This window comes from Pseudorca crassidens, chromosome Y (genome assembly GCF_039906515.1).
Source record: "Pseudorca crassidens isolate mPseCra1 chromosome Y, mPseCra1.hap1, whole genome shotgun sequence".
In the NCBI taxonomy this organism is placed as follows: domain Eukaryota; kingdom Metazoa; phylum Chordata; class Mammalia; order Artiodactyla; family Delphinidae; genus Pseudorca; species Pseudorca crassidens.
In genome coordinates, this window is record NC_090318.1 from 2,066,021 (window position 1) to 2,080,505 (window position 14,485).

The following is a 14,485-nucleotide window of genomic DNA, read 5'->3' on the forward strand; positions in this document are numbered from 1 at the left end:
GCTGAGGCTGAGACACCCAGACCGAGCATGGAGACTTAATATAAACCATTTATCTATGTATCCATCCATCCGTCCGTCCATCCATTTGCCTACCTGTGGCTGTGGTTTGCAACCTGGGATGACTTGGTTCCCCAGGGGGACATATGACAGTGTCTGGGGACGTTTTTGGTTGTCACACTGCGGGGAGGGGGTGCTCCTGGCATCCGGTGGGTGGAGACCAGGGAAGCTGCTGCACACCCCGCAGTGCCCAGGACGCCCCGCATCAGAGGGTCCTCCAGCCCCAATGTCAGTCGTGCTGAGGCTGAGACACCCAGGGATTTGTGTCACACGTTCCAGGTTGCTGGTGGCTGGGGGTTTGGTTTCCGTAGTCTTCCTCCAGGTAGGACACTTACATCCCGGGTTTTAGAACTCCTGGCACCTGGGCGACCTAAGTGCGGACCGGGTGGGAAATGGGTCCAGGAAGGTGCTGAATCCAGGACCCCACGCTCCGTGCCAGCCTCTGCACAGTAGCCAGTGCCGTTCGAAAATCCAGAAACGCCTATAGGGAAAGCGACACTTGCGGGGCAACTGCTAGGTTTCCGGGGATTCCCTCCTCATCCCCGCCCGAGCAGGTGTGGCTTCTCCGGCTTCCCGTCCGGCTATTCCTGTTTCTGCCTGCCACGCAGAGAAAGTGAGTTTCATTGTCCTGCCTGCGTGTTCGGCTCTGATAAAAAGTTAATTGCGTGTTATTTCCTTTAGGGCTTTGGCTTTTTCTTCATTCTCAGTTTATGATGGTTCAACCCCCCCCTTTTTTTTTCCATCTGGAGATATGAAAATACTTGATTTGGGGGGGCGGTTTCTTCATGGAGGGAGATGCACTTTTCTTCATCTGGGTGATATGCTGATTGTTCGGAAAAAGAATGCAGGTGGTCGAGTAGTTATATCCATCCGACGTGTAGGAGGCAGGGTTTTCACGGATGAAATGTGGAATTTTTTCCAGCTGAGGTTTTCCTCCCAAAGGAGACTGACTACCACACACATGGAGCCCATGTGTTTGTTCCTACTGAGATTTTCCAATCACGGTGGCTTCTTTTAGGGAGAAAAGAATCCCATGCTTGTGTATGACTTACAGACGGGGTTAGAAAGAAGACGGAGGTTGTCTTGGGGTGAGGTGTCAACTCATTCAGCGTCCTGGCTTTCCACAGAATCCTTCAGACACCCAGCTGTTGGAGGACGCCCAGCCCTGGTGGCAGCTGGGAAGACACATCTGGCACAAGACATCTCACGGAGTCCCCATGTGGTTTGTTCTGACACCCGGGTGTCCGTCCCATGTAAATCAGTGGAGATTGCCCTTTGATCTCCTTTGCCAGTTCTTAGGGTTAACGATGGAGTGTGTGTTTACAGATCTCCGAAAGTCCTTTTGGGGGGATGCAGTGGTTTTGGAAGCGTTTTCTGCAGACAGAGGGGTGTGTTCTAACCCTCAGAGGATGACACATACTTGAAAATGAACTACCCGCAAGCACTGTTATCAACATGGGTTTCGTGATACAAGTCACGGCAGCCCCTTCCTGGCGGTAGTGTTTACCAGAGCGTCTCTGGTGGAACAGGGAAGGTGTTGTTGGGGAATTAGAATTCAACCCAACATCAACCCAGAAAGCCTCTCTGCCATGGTAAAAGGGAAAGAAACCCATTTTATGATTGAGTGAGCGTGACGCCAGGATGTGACGTGCATCACAGGTGACCCACTAAGGCCGCAAAGACGCACTTTTAAAAGTAGCTAAGTAAATGTCACCCGTTCTATACAGGTCGTCAAAACAGGCTCCTTTAGCCACTGAAAATATTTACCCACCTTGGAAAAGGACAGAGAAAGATCTTCTGGAAGCAAAGGGCGAGGGAAGAGAAGTCTCTTCCTTCGTTTCCACCAGGGCTTTTATTTTTAATTTACAGTCCCTTCCAACCTTATAGGACAAAGACCCACATCACACACACATGCACACATACACACACATGCACACAGACACACACACACACACACACATACACACATAGACACTTCAGTCACAGTCAACAGCCGTGAATATTCTGTTATATTTGTGTCCTTCTGGGAGAATGGCCAGGTTGTGTAGGATACACAAATGGTTGGTCTTAGGAGATGCTGCCGTATTGCTTCTGATTTTGGCTTTATCCTCCCAGGGAGTTCTGGTTGCCCACCCAACACTACATGTTCTTTTTTTGTTCGTGCCTAATCTCTTGGGTGAAAGAGGTTAACTAACCAGAATTCCTATGTGTATTGACCTAATAATAGGACAGGCACACCTCAGAGAGATTGCGGGTTCGGTTGCAGACCACCCCAGTAAAAGCAAGTCACATGAATTTTTTGGTTTCCCAGTGTATGTGAAAGTCATGTTTACATTAGACTGTAGTCTGTCGAATGTGCAGTGACATTATGTCTTAAAAAAAAAACAATGGGTCTTCCCTGGTGGCGCAGTGGTTGAGAGTCCGCCTGCCGATGCAGGGGACATGGCTTCGTGCCCCCGTCCGGGAAGATCCCACATGCCGCGGAGCGGCTGGGCCCGTGAGCCATGGCCGCTGAGCCTGCACGTCAGGAGGCTGTGCTCCGCAACGGGAGAGGCCACGACAGTGAGAGGCCTGCGTACCGCAAAAAAAACCGAAAACAAAACAATGAACATGGCTTAATTGAAAAATACTTTATTTCTAAAAAATGCTAACCATCCTCTGAGCCTTCGGAGAGTTGTAGTAGTAACATCAAAGATCACTGATCAAAGGTCACCGTCACACACGTATCATAATGCAAAAGTTTGAACGATTGCGAGAATTACAAAATGTGACACAGAGAAATGAAGTGAACAAAAGTTGTTGGAAAAGTGGCACCAATAAATTTGGTCGAAACAGGGTTGCCCCAAACCCTCAGTTTGTAAAAAACATAGTAAAGCTAAATGCAATAAAATGAGGTCTGCCTGTGTCTTTCACATCTGCATCTGTATCTGTCCACATAGGGACACAGGAGTTCCTTTTTTTTTTTTTTTTTTTGCTTTTTGGAATCTCCTGTTTGTATTCTTCGCCTAATTCTTTTTTTAAAAATTAATTAATTAATTAATTTTTGGCTGTGTTGGGTCTTCGTTGCTGCATGCGGGCTTTCTCTAGATGCAGCGAGCGGGGGCTACTCTTCATTGCGGTGCACAGGCTTCTCATTGCGGTGGCTTCTCTTGTTGCCGAGCGCAGACTCTAGGCGCGTGGGCTTCAGTAGTTGTGGCACGCAGGCTCAGTAGTTGTGGCTTGCGGGCTCTAGAGTGCAGCCTCAGTAGTTGTGGCGCACGGGCTTAGCTGCTCCGTGGCATGTGGGATCTTGCCGGACCAGGGCTCGAACCCGTGTCCCCTGCATTGGCAGGCGGATTCTTAACCACTGCGCCACCAGGGAAGCCCCTCTTTGCCTAATTCTTATGGCACTTTTGGGAGTCGGTACACGGCTGTGTTAGTTTCAGCTTTGTCTTGAATGACTCGGTGTGGCCACCGTCTCGCTACTCGTATTATTTTTTAAAAATCCCGTAAACAGAAAACCAGAAACTTCCTTTTTTTTTTTTTCTCCCCCTAGAGTTAGATACAAACTCTCTAAGTGGTGTTTTTCCAGTGGCGATTAGGGACCCTTGGACAGGCTGGGAATGTAGTGCACGTCCAGCAGCGTTGAAACAAGGAAGATCAAATAGATTAGAGTAGAAAACACCAGCATACTTTACCCATGCTTTGCTAAGTAAGCATCGGTGTGGCTTCGGTGCCAGTTCAGCTGTCTGGGTGGACTGGGCCGTGTCGTAAAATGTCTTTATTTCCGCAGAAGGCAGGCGGGGGCGTTTGAAACCCGTTGCAGATCTGAACCCCTTTTCCATCGCTCTTGCTTTCTGCACTTGGACGTTTTTGATAGAATCCCTCTGTTTTCAAAAAGGGCCATAAAGCCGCAGGGCATCAGCAGCTTTTCAAAGAGCCAAGTAATGACTCCCAAGGGTGCTTTTGAGAAGGAAAAAAAAAGAGAGAGAGAGAGAGAGAATTCATTTTCATTGCTGCCTGTTCACCGCCCTTCGTGAGAAGGCAAAGAGCCAGACCTGTTGTATTCCGGGACTTGGAAGGCATTCGTCATCCGCAGACAATGCAGCCAGCGAATTCCGGCTGTTTCTGTTTGTGCATCCGCAGGGCGTTCCACCCTCCCCTCCCCCTCGCCTCCCCTCGCCTCCCCTCGCCTCCCCTCGCCTCCCCTCCCCTCCCCTCCCCTCCCCCTCCCCCCGCCCTGACTTGACTCAATGCTGAGGAATTAATTAAAGACTAGTGGCCTGGCTGGAGTGAGGTAGCGCTGGACAGGTGTGATTGATGATTGATTGGTGCATGGATGATAGATAGATAGATCATAGGTTTATAGAGGATGGATGGATAGACAGACAGATGGTGGAAGATAGATAATGGATAGATGATAGATAGACACAGGATAGATGGAGAGATGTCAAAAGATAGATGATGGATGGATGAATGGATGGATAAAAGACGATAGATAGATGCGACAGATTAGATAGAAGATAGATAGATAGATGATAGATAGATAGATAGATAGATAGCTGCAGTACCTATCTCAAGTGGTTGCCAGTTGGAGGGGGCCATTATCTCACTGCTCTGAAACCACCAGCGCCTAGACTCACCGTAAGCACATCACCAGGCAGTGGGTTATAATCTCTGCATTCCTACAAGATAAGGAGCTGACTCAGAGTTGGGGAAGGAATCAGCGCATGGGAAGGACAGAGCAGAAGATGAGTCTCAGCTGGGGTGTGGACTGCATCCTGCTACCACAGAGAAAGCTTTCCTGGTCACCTCTTGGAAGGCAGATGCTGGTTCCCCTACAGTCCCGCCCCCAGATCTCTCTCCACCCTACGCTAACTTCCATAAATGCTGATAGATCTGGTCCATCTGGATGCACCCACGGTGTCTACATTGCTCCATATCCTGGGCTTCTCATGATGTTCTCCCAGGCCGGCATGTCCTCCTTCACTCCTGCTTCTTGTGATAGGACCATTTGCCCAGATTCTCAAAATGAAAAGTCAGCTTTCATTCCTGCCAGCTCCTTCTCCCATATCCGATGTTAGCGAATCCTGTTGATTTCATTTTCTAAATCTTTCTCCACCTATGCTCCTGTCTCCATTTCTGCTTTCATTTTTAAGGCTCCCCCCCCCCCCCAAATCCTTCCAGGAAGAATACAAGAAGCCCTTAACCATTTTCTTTCCTGGATGCTCAGGTACTTTGAGAAGGCCTGGGGACTCCCCCTCAGAATAACATTTCTTTTTAATGCATAAAATAAAATACATAGGACTGCCAGGGAAACGGATTATATTAAACCAGCCACCCAGTGTGCAGGGGAAGAAGATGCTGGCCTTAGCTGAGGGTGTTGGCAGAGCCTGGACCAGGACAGCAGAAATGAGAGAGAAGGGACCAGCTGTGTTAAGGAGTAGTAAGGAAATAAAAATCTATACTAGTGGCTTGCGAACCGGCCCCCAGAGTTTTTTCTTTAATTGGCCTGGGGCACAGCCTGGGTCTCGGGACTTACGAGGTCTCCTTGGATGTGCAGCCAGAGATGAGAACCAAGATCTGTATTTGAGCTTCAGAAACTGTAATATGCATAGGAATCACCCATGGAAATGCTTTAGTCTGGCTGGGAGGGATGCTGAGGGCTTCCTGTAGGAGGGCAGCCTCTTATCGGGGCTTTGAGGACTGAATAGGAGTTTTCCTGGTATGGACAGAAGAGATTGGCATTTACGGCCAAGTAGAGGATTCGAGGGAAGCCCCAAGGACGGACAAGGTGCCCAAACTGTATGACCCCTCAAATCATTCACAGGATGCTGGGGGGATTGTAAATTTTCGAGGGACATAGAGTGACATCTATTGTATTTCTATAACATCTTACCGAAAAACCTGAGTGAACTTCTTGGCCATAGTAGTGATTGTACCATCCATCCTCAGCATTCAGATTCCATATTTGCAAATCTGCCTACTTGCTACAATTTATTGGTAACTCCCAAATTGATACTGAGTTCAGGGATTTGTGCCCAGCTGCAAAAACACGGAGTCACCTCTCCGGTCTTAGATTGTAAACAAGTATCTGTGTCGTGCCGCATTTTTGTGCTTTATGCTTGCGATTTTGCTTCTAAGCATGAGAAGGTTGCCGCGTGCCTGAAATACGTGTATGAGATGAGCTTCCTTTAGGCAGGAGAAAGAGTGCTGTGAGCATCAACAGTCTAGATTAAATAAGGTCAAATTCCACAGAAACATGCATGAAACAAGGTTATGTGCGATTAGCTGATGGCGGTGTGACCTGAGGGCGCAGGGACTTAACCCTGGAGTTCCCCAGGAGCCATGATTGAATATTATTAGCTCATTCAGCATTTCCGGCGACTGTAAGAACAGAACCACTACGGATGACGTGCCTTGACTGTGATTAATAAACAGAACTGTCAGGTCTAGGTTAGGGGCCTTGGGCCAGTTTCTGGAGATGCAAAGCCTCTGTGAACTGATCAAGTTTGGGGCCTTCTGACGGGTCATTTAGGGCCAGTGTGAAGGGCAGGGCGGTGACCCAGGGTGAAGGGTGATAAAATTGGAAATGGGTTTGGGGCTTTGAGTCAGATCCTGGAGGTTATCTTTCAGGGTGACAATGACTTGGTTTCCTAGCTCAGGGAGACGGAATTTACCAGGGTCCTAGAACTACCTCCCTACAGCCGGGATGAGGGTCCTGGGCCACTCTTGCCATCCCAGCCCACCCACCAGGATCAGCACCACCTGGAGGTTGTTAGAAATTCAGATTCACAGGCCCAGCTCCCACCCACTGAGTCAGTGTCTTTGGGATCGGGGCCCAGGAATCTGGGCTCCCCAAATTCTAAAACTCACTGGTCCACGGCACCCGGAGCCCAGCCCACAGCGTCCCCAGATGCTCTGGGTTCTTCCAAAGCTTGACCCAGCCCAGAGTGGCACCCCCAGGGTTATGGTACAAGAGAAGAACCTTTCCCCCCCTTGTCACAAAATCTGTAAGGCAGAATGTTCAATGACATGGCTCGAGAAACGGCAAAACGATGTCTGGAGCAATTCCTTCCTAGCTACAGAAAAGTAAGGGCATCTCTAATATTTAGAAATAAAATAAGAGCACGGGCTTCTCATTGCGGTGGCTTCTCTTGTTGCGGAGCACGGGCTCTAGGCTCGCAGGCTTCAGTAGTTGTGGCTCACGGGCTCAGTAGTTGCGCTTTGTGGGCTCTAGAGCGCAGGCTCAGTAGTTGTGGTGCTCGGGCTTAGCTGCTCCGTGGCATGTGGGATCTTCCAGGACCAGGCCTCAAACCCATGTCGCCTGCATTGGCAGGCGGATTCTTAACCACTGCACCACCAGGGAAGCCCCATCTATGTTTTGTTTCTGTTCTAGTTTTGTTTCCAGTATATTTCACTTCTATTTCCATTTGTATAATTTATAAGCTCCGTGTATAAATTGTGTAACTGATCATCTCTATAAATTATTGTCAGTAGTATTTATATCCTCGTTGTGATGTCTACGTCAGTGCGCCACCCTGATGGAATTTAAGGGAAACCGGATTCGGGCCTCGTGCTGTGCGCTCGTCACTTGCACAGTTCATGGTTGTGGAACCTCAGATTCGCGGTTCAGCGGGTTTGTGAGGCACGTGCAGCTGCACAGCTCCCCAGGAGGAGCCGGCGCCCAGGGTGGCCTTGGGGACGTCCTGGGGCTTGTCCTCGGTCTCGGGAGGAGGGAACCGAACAAACAGATGGGTGGCGGGGGAGGGTGCACGGCGGTGGGGGAGGGCGCACGGCAGGGGGTGTGTGTGCTGTGGGGATGACTCAGGCCCTGCGTCTGGCGGGGCCGCCTCACATCTGGAGGTGTCCCCTTCCGCATCTGGAGGTTGGAGGGGCCGCCTGGAAGCTGCAGAGGCGGTGCAGGCTGCCTCCGATGGGCTGGGCAACGGCAGCCGGAAGAGAAATGCCTGGGTGTCCCCCTCGGATGCCCGGCCCCTCCCCCAGCCCCACTGGGTCTGCTGTTCTGGGTTTTCGTGCGGGACCCCGGGGGCTCAGCAGAGGGCTCTGAGTTGAGCCGTGACCTCTCCTCTAAGCGAGGCCACGTCAACGGTACTCAGGAGCCCAGATGCACGGGGAGCGGGGCAGGGCACGGGGAGCGGGGCAGGGCACGGGGCCCAGGTGGGCTGCGGAGGCTCCAGGCCCTGGACACGGAGCTACCAGGCAGACAGACAGACATGTGCACACACACGTGCACGCATGCTCACACGCAGGGCACAGACACGCATACATACACAACACTCACGACGCATATTTGCGCGCGCGCGCGCCCATGAGCACATACCTGCACCGCACACGCACCAGTGCACGTGGACATGCATGTGCACAGGTACACGTGGGCACGCGTGCAGTTCACCCACATGCAGTGTGCACGCCCGCGGGTGCACGTGCTCACAGACACGCGCACACGAGTATACTCACGTGCACATCCGTACACAGACACACCCACACAGGAGCATGCGCGCACACGCATCACGTGTAGCAACATCTTACGTTCAAGTGTGTTGCTGTTGGTTTCAACATTCCAAAGAGCCTTGTCTGCTTGTTCTTTCCAAATCCCCGTCCAAAACGCAGCATCGTCCGCTCCTTGAATCGCTCTGTTTGGGGTTACTTGCCTCGCCCCGCCACCGTCAGGTGTGGAGGCGTCCCGATGGCAGGGGCGCTGAATATCTCAGGAAGGTCCCAGCGCCGTCGCTTCGGCAGAGGGAGCGTAGAGGGAGTGATAACGGTTGTGGGTCTCTAGGCAGACGTACAGGACCAGAGACGCGCATGTATGTGTAGGCTTTGCACCTGCCCGGGGGGCTCTTCGGGGCTGAACAAATCCCACCCTCCCCAGCCGCCCTGGCTACCACGTGGACATCTGCCACATGCTGCAGGAACAGCTGAAACCACACCTGTCCCTTCTGGGCTCTGAGATCCAGAAACCAGCGCCCCTCCCCCCGCGAGGGCTGGGGTCCGTCCGACGCAGGGCCTTCCCAGATGCTGCTGCTTCTGCTGCCTGTTGTTTTGTTTGTTTTTAATTCGGGGGCACATCTCATTGTTCATGTCGTAGTTTTTATGGAAGTAGAGTTGATTTACAATATTAGTTTCAGGTGTACCGCAAAGTGATTCCGTTATATATATATGTGTATATATATATATATATATATACACATATATATATATAGCAGATTCTTTTCCCATGTAAGTTATTACAAGATATTGAATAGAGTTCTGTGTGCTCTACAGTAGGTCCTTGTTGTTTATCTGTTGTATATATAGTCATGTGTATCTGTTAATCCCATACTCCTAATTTATCTGTTCCCCCCTCCCTTTCCCCTTTGGTAACCGTAAGTTTGTTTTCTATGTCTGTGAGTCTGTTTCTGCTTTGTAGATAGATTCATTTGTGTCGTAGTTTAGATTCCACATATAAGTGATATCATAGGGTGTTTGTCTTTCCCTGTCTGACTTTCTTCCCTTAGTATGACAATCTCTAGGTCCATCCACGGTGCTGCAAATGGCCTGATTTCATTCTTTTTTACCTGCCTGCCTGTTCTTAATACACACGTGGAAAATCACACACACACAAATACACTTCCCAAACTGCACGTAGACACACTTACACATGGGCACACGCCCAGACTACACACGTGCACATATAAAACCCCACATATACACATACACTACACACACCACAAATACACACATGCCAGCTGCACTTAGACACACACATGTGCACACATGCAAACCACCCACATACCTACACACAAAACCCCGTGGATCCCAAACAACTCAGTAAACGGACACACACACACACCCCCAATCGCTCACACACATAGCTGCGCGCACACACACACACACGAGAGAGAGAGAGAGAGAGAGAGAGAGAGAGAGAGAGAGAGAGAGTTACAGGCTGACACCTGTCTGTGAGACCTTCAGGGGGACTGAACACATTGCAACCTTCTGGAGGCCCCCGGGGATGAAGGTGGCTTGTTACACGCCCAGCACTTCCTGACATGGGACACGTGTGCTCTTTGCTTCTGCCCCTGCAGGACGATCCTCTGACCTGCTGTCACCCTCCTTTCCGCTGACCGGACGGTCCAAGTGGCCTGTTCCCCGATTCCCTAACTGTGCTTTCCTTCAATCCATCATTAATTGGATAGAAATAGAAATCGTATTGAAATTGCTTTAGTAAAGCGGTAGCAACAGGATAGAAGCACCGTGGAATTAAAGGCAGTTTCCCCCCTTCTCTGGGATCACAGGAAATTTAAAAGAAAATGTACCTTTTTCCGGGTTGTCTGGTGTTTCTACGAGAAGTACATTTTGGTCGCGTCATTACAGAGATGTTGCTAATCTGAGGGGTTTTTCTCTCCATGTTTTTTCTCCATCATGTATTGGAAATCGTTACTCACCTATTTCAAAACATCTGCTTTTTTAGACTAACGCACTTGCAGAATTATCACAGTTTCCCACTAATTTAATTGCTGCTAAACTCTAAGGTTGTCCATAATGTAAAACCTAAGCTGACATGTTCTTACATTTACGCATGAGAGTGAATATTTCAAATGAGAAATCACAGCATGTGATGCATTTTCAAAGCCGCCAGACATCTCAAAATCATGCCCTTTTTTAATTGTCTTCTTAATTTCCCAATTTACTTTTATTTGACTTATTTCTAATTGGACTCTTTTTTCTTTTAGGCCAAGATTTTGATTTATCGCATGCCCTTGATGGTGAGTAACATTAAAACATTTTGTGAACTACAGGGAATATTTCACTGGACTATAGTAAATCTTTTGAAATATGTCTTACTGTGATAACTAGACTCACGTAGGACGAGGAAAATCAAGATGCCCTTGTCAGGGTAAATGAACCTTTTTTGGTGGAATAATTTCCACGTTCTGTGGTGGTGAATGAATGCCACGTGGGCTTGCCATGCGCTTGGGGAAGGGGCTGGTCCCCCGTGGGCTGGTCCCCCGTGTGCTCACTGATTCCATCCCTTGGCTGGTGGCTGCATGACCCCAGTCTCTGCCTCTGCCTCACGTGCCTCTATGTTTTCCCATTTCCTTCTGATAAAGGCACTCGTCTATAAGGGTCTGTGCTAATCCACTGTGGCCACATCTTAACCAGTGTTTCCAAATAAGGTCACGTTCTGAGGTTCCCAGTGGATGTGAATTTGGGAGCCCAGTATTCAACCGAAAGCATCTTTTTTTTTTTCTAATTGGAGTACAGTTGCTTTACACCGTTGTGTTAGTTTCTGCGGTACAGCAAAGTGAATCGGTCATACGTATACCTATATCGCCTCTTTTTTGGATGTCCTTCCCACTTAGGTCACCACAGAGCACTGAGTAGAGTTCCCTGTGCTCTACAGTAGGTCCTCGTTAGTTACCTAGTTTATACATAGTACGGTATGGATGTCAGGGCCCCAAGATATCTTTTTCACTCCTGGGGTCCGATGCAGAGGTGTGAGTCAAAACCGTGAGGGCAGTAGTATTCCCCAAAGCCAGCGGGGGTTACGTCTTCTTCTTGATGATGGAACCCTCACTGGCTGGTGGGGAGAGATGCCGGGGAGGTGTCTGTGGTCCTAATGGCCTCAGCCCACACTGCCTGGGTTGCCTGGGGGTCCCAAGGAGCAAAAGGTGTGCTGCACGCAGTGAATGTGCACAGCCTTTGAGGGTTCCTTGTCCCTCCTTCTCCCACACAGGTCCCGGGCTCTCCCTTGTGTCCTGTGTTCTCCCGGGTTCCCCTTTCACTCACAGTCCCCCCACTTGGCGTCATGAGGTGGGAGGGGTCCTTGGTCTCGGTGGCAGCCATGGTCGACATCATCCTATGTTCCTGTTGCCGTGGGTCCTCCAGTGCTTGGCCACTGCCAGGAAAAAACGATGCTTCAAACGTTTTCTGAGTCTTTTTAAGGAAAACAGAACAGTGTCGGGAGTTGCCTTCTGTGTCCCAGCTGCAAGTTTTACTGACAGAAATGTCTTTTCTCTTTAGACAAGAAACCCACTCCGGTCCCACCAAAAAAAGCCACCGGTAAGAAGCAAAGGCGCCCAGCGTGCAAACCCAGCCGAGAAATCGTTGTCGTGCGCCCCAGTTTTCCCAAGAGCTGGGTGAGACGTGGTCAGCGATTCACCGGCTCTGGGTCCAGCCTGGTTAATATTTGAATTATGCTGGGATGCGGGTGCTTTCAAGACCACAGCAGCTGTAAGAGAACGGGCGCTGACACTTTGGCGAGATGCGTTTGGGTCCCCTGGAAGGCATCTCGGGATGCCTTTTTCCTGAGTGTCTGTCCCTGGTTTTGGATACTCATTTCTTGGCAGGAACAGTTTTAGGACCCTGGGACCCTCCTATAACCCATGAGCAAACTTCGATCTCAGCCTCTAGGAGGAGCCTACTAGCTGTCACTAACCCTTTCCAATAAAAGTCAGGAATCAGACCGATCATGGAACTGACCAAGGGTCAGATTCATTGGTGGTTAGTCACCCACAGTAAAATCGATGCCCAGAGTTACAGAGCTCTTATCACTGATTTTTTTAAAAATGTGATAGCTCTCTTCAAATGTTGGGCTTCTCATCTAGAAGGGCATCTTATGAGGGAAAAGATAGCCTTGTTCAGAGCCAGGTCCTTGACCTGTGCAGGCACGCGGAGGATGCTGGACCAGTCATTATTGAAGAATGGACTTTGCTCCCTGGGGCAGCAACGGTGTTTCCCAGTCGTGACTCGTGATGGGTCAGTACATCGTGTTGGGTGGATACACAGGCTCACCTAGATGTTGCTGGGACTTGCAAAGAGTCCTTAAAACTAAGAAGGCAACCTCAGAAGCCATCAGGAGTTGTCATATCATTTTGTCAAGCACACCTGGGTCAGCTGAATCATTTTCTTGGTGGGCACAAGCCCAGATCTGGCCTCAGACTTCCCCCCTTAACTCGTACTATCTACCTTGTGGAAGTTGTTGGCAACTTGGTAGGGGAAGATGCTAGGATGAACAGTCCCCGGGGAAGAACTGTCTGCAGGCGGAAGTTGGAATTTCAACTCGGTCCATGGGCGTACTTGATTTATAAATTACTTTCATTGTTTTGGTTTGGTTTTTGCCTTTTATTCCTTTCCTTGGAGAGAAGGATGATGTGGATACGGTCAGGAATTTGGTTTTTCTGTTGAGACGTTGGTCAGACTGGTATTCAGGAAAGTGTTTGGAGATGTGGAGATGCAGTGTTTCCTCCATCTATTAAGGAAGTCATTTCTGTTCCTCGTTTCACCCAGAACTTCAGTATTAACTATCTGTTTTTCTCCTTTAGATGATAACTTCAATTTAGAAGATGCCCTTGGTGGAGGGAACAGTAAGTGGTACCTCTTAAATCTCCTATGTGTCTGACTTGCTTATTTATCATTGCAAAGAGGCTTGTCTCTTTTAAATAAGTCGAATTCGTTTTTACCACGAAAACCTAAGGGATAGATGTATTGTTTGTTGTGGTTGAGTTTTTCTGGCTTTTATCCGTAGGCCTGCTTTTATTTTAAAGCTCTTACAGTCTTTGGGGTGATATAAGACAAACTGAATGTCCTTGCCAGGGCTGGCCTCGTGGGTGCGTAGGGTCACACAGGGCTCCACACTCAGAAGGGCTTCCCTCCTTGGTGGACTGCTCTGTGGCCGCCATATTGAATTTCTTAGTACAGTTTAAGCAAGGGACTCTGCATTCTCATTTTGCCCCGGGCTCCGCAGACTCTGTAGCTGGTCCAGCCGTCTGCTTTATTTTCTATTGGAAATACATGAATTTAAGTATTGCAGCTGAATGATGATGGAAAGAAGTCCACAGGTGCCTGTGTGTATGGGTATCCCCATCATGACAAAGTACTTGCCCCGCCGTGACAAAGGACACGCTTCCGTTTCTAACTGTTCAGTAAACCACCTGTGTGCAAGTGCACGTTTTGTTGTTTTGACTGCAAAGTGCTCATAATTGCACTTCTCCTCTTTTACAGATGACCCGGTGACACCCGAAGCACCCAAACCAAAACCTAATCCAAACCCCAAGCAGCCCGGCTCTTCTGGTAAGACCTTCTCGCCCCTGTGGGTTCTTGTGTGTTTTTCAGAGTACAGCGATTTCCATGTCAGCTGAAAGGAGGTAATTTCAGATTTAGCGCGATCTTACTGTGAACTCTCTGCGCGAGGTAATGCCCATCTTCCAGTCGTGGAAAACAGTTTTCAAAAAGATATTTTTGGTTCGGGGTTGATTTTTAGTTTGCTGATTTAACTTCCAAGGTTTTAATGGAAACTTTAAAACATTAAATGTAAGATTTTAAATATAGAGAATCAATATGGAGAAACGTATCAGCTTGTTCTTTCCCTTTAGAGAAGCTCTTGGTTTTGTTTTTTTTTTTTAAAGGTTTTTGCCGCCTTTTTTCGGACACATCATAGTAT

The 14,485-nt window shown here is 49.1% G+C and overlaps 1 protein-coding gene across 1 annotated transcript in view; it reads left to right on the forward strand.

The window, feature by feature from the left end:
• Nucleotides 1-14,485, forward strand: part of LOC137217847 (CD99 antigen-like) — a 31,779-nt gene that overhangs the window by 2,836 nt on the left and 14,458 nt on the right. The window contains exons 2-5 of the mRNA XM_067724830.1: nt 10,776-10,808; nt 12,067-12,105; nt 13,368-13,409; nt 14,047-14,115. Coding sequence (XP_067580931.1) covers nt 10,776-10,808; nt 12,067-12,105; nt 13,368-13,409; nt 14,047-14,115 — 183 coding nt within the window. The remainder of the gene's footprint in view (nt 1-10,775; nt 10,809-12,066; nt 12,106-13,367; nt 13,410-14,046; nt 14,116-14,485) is intronic.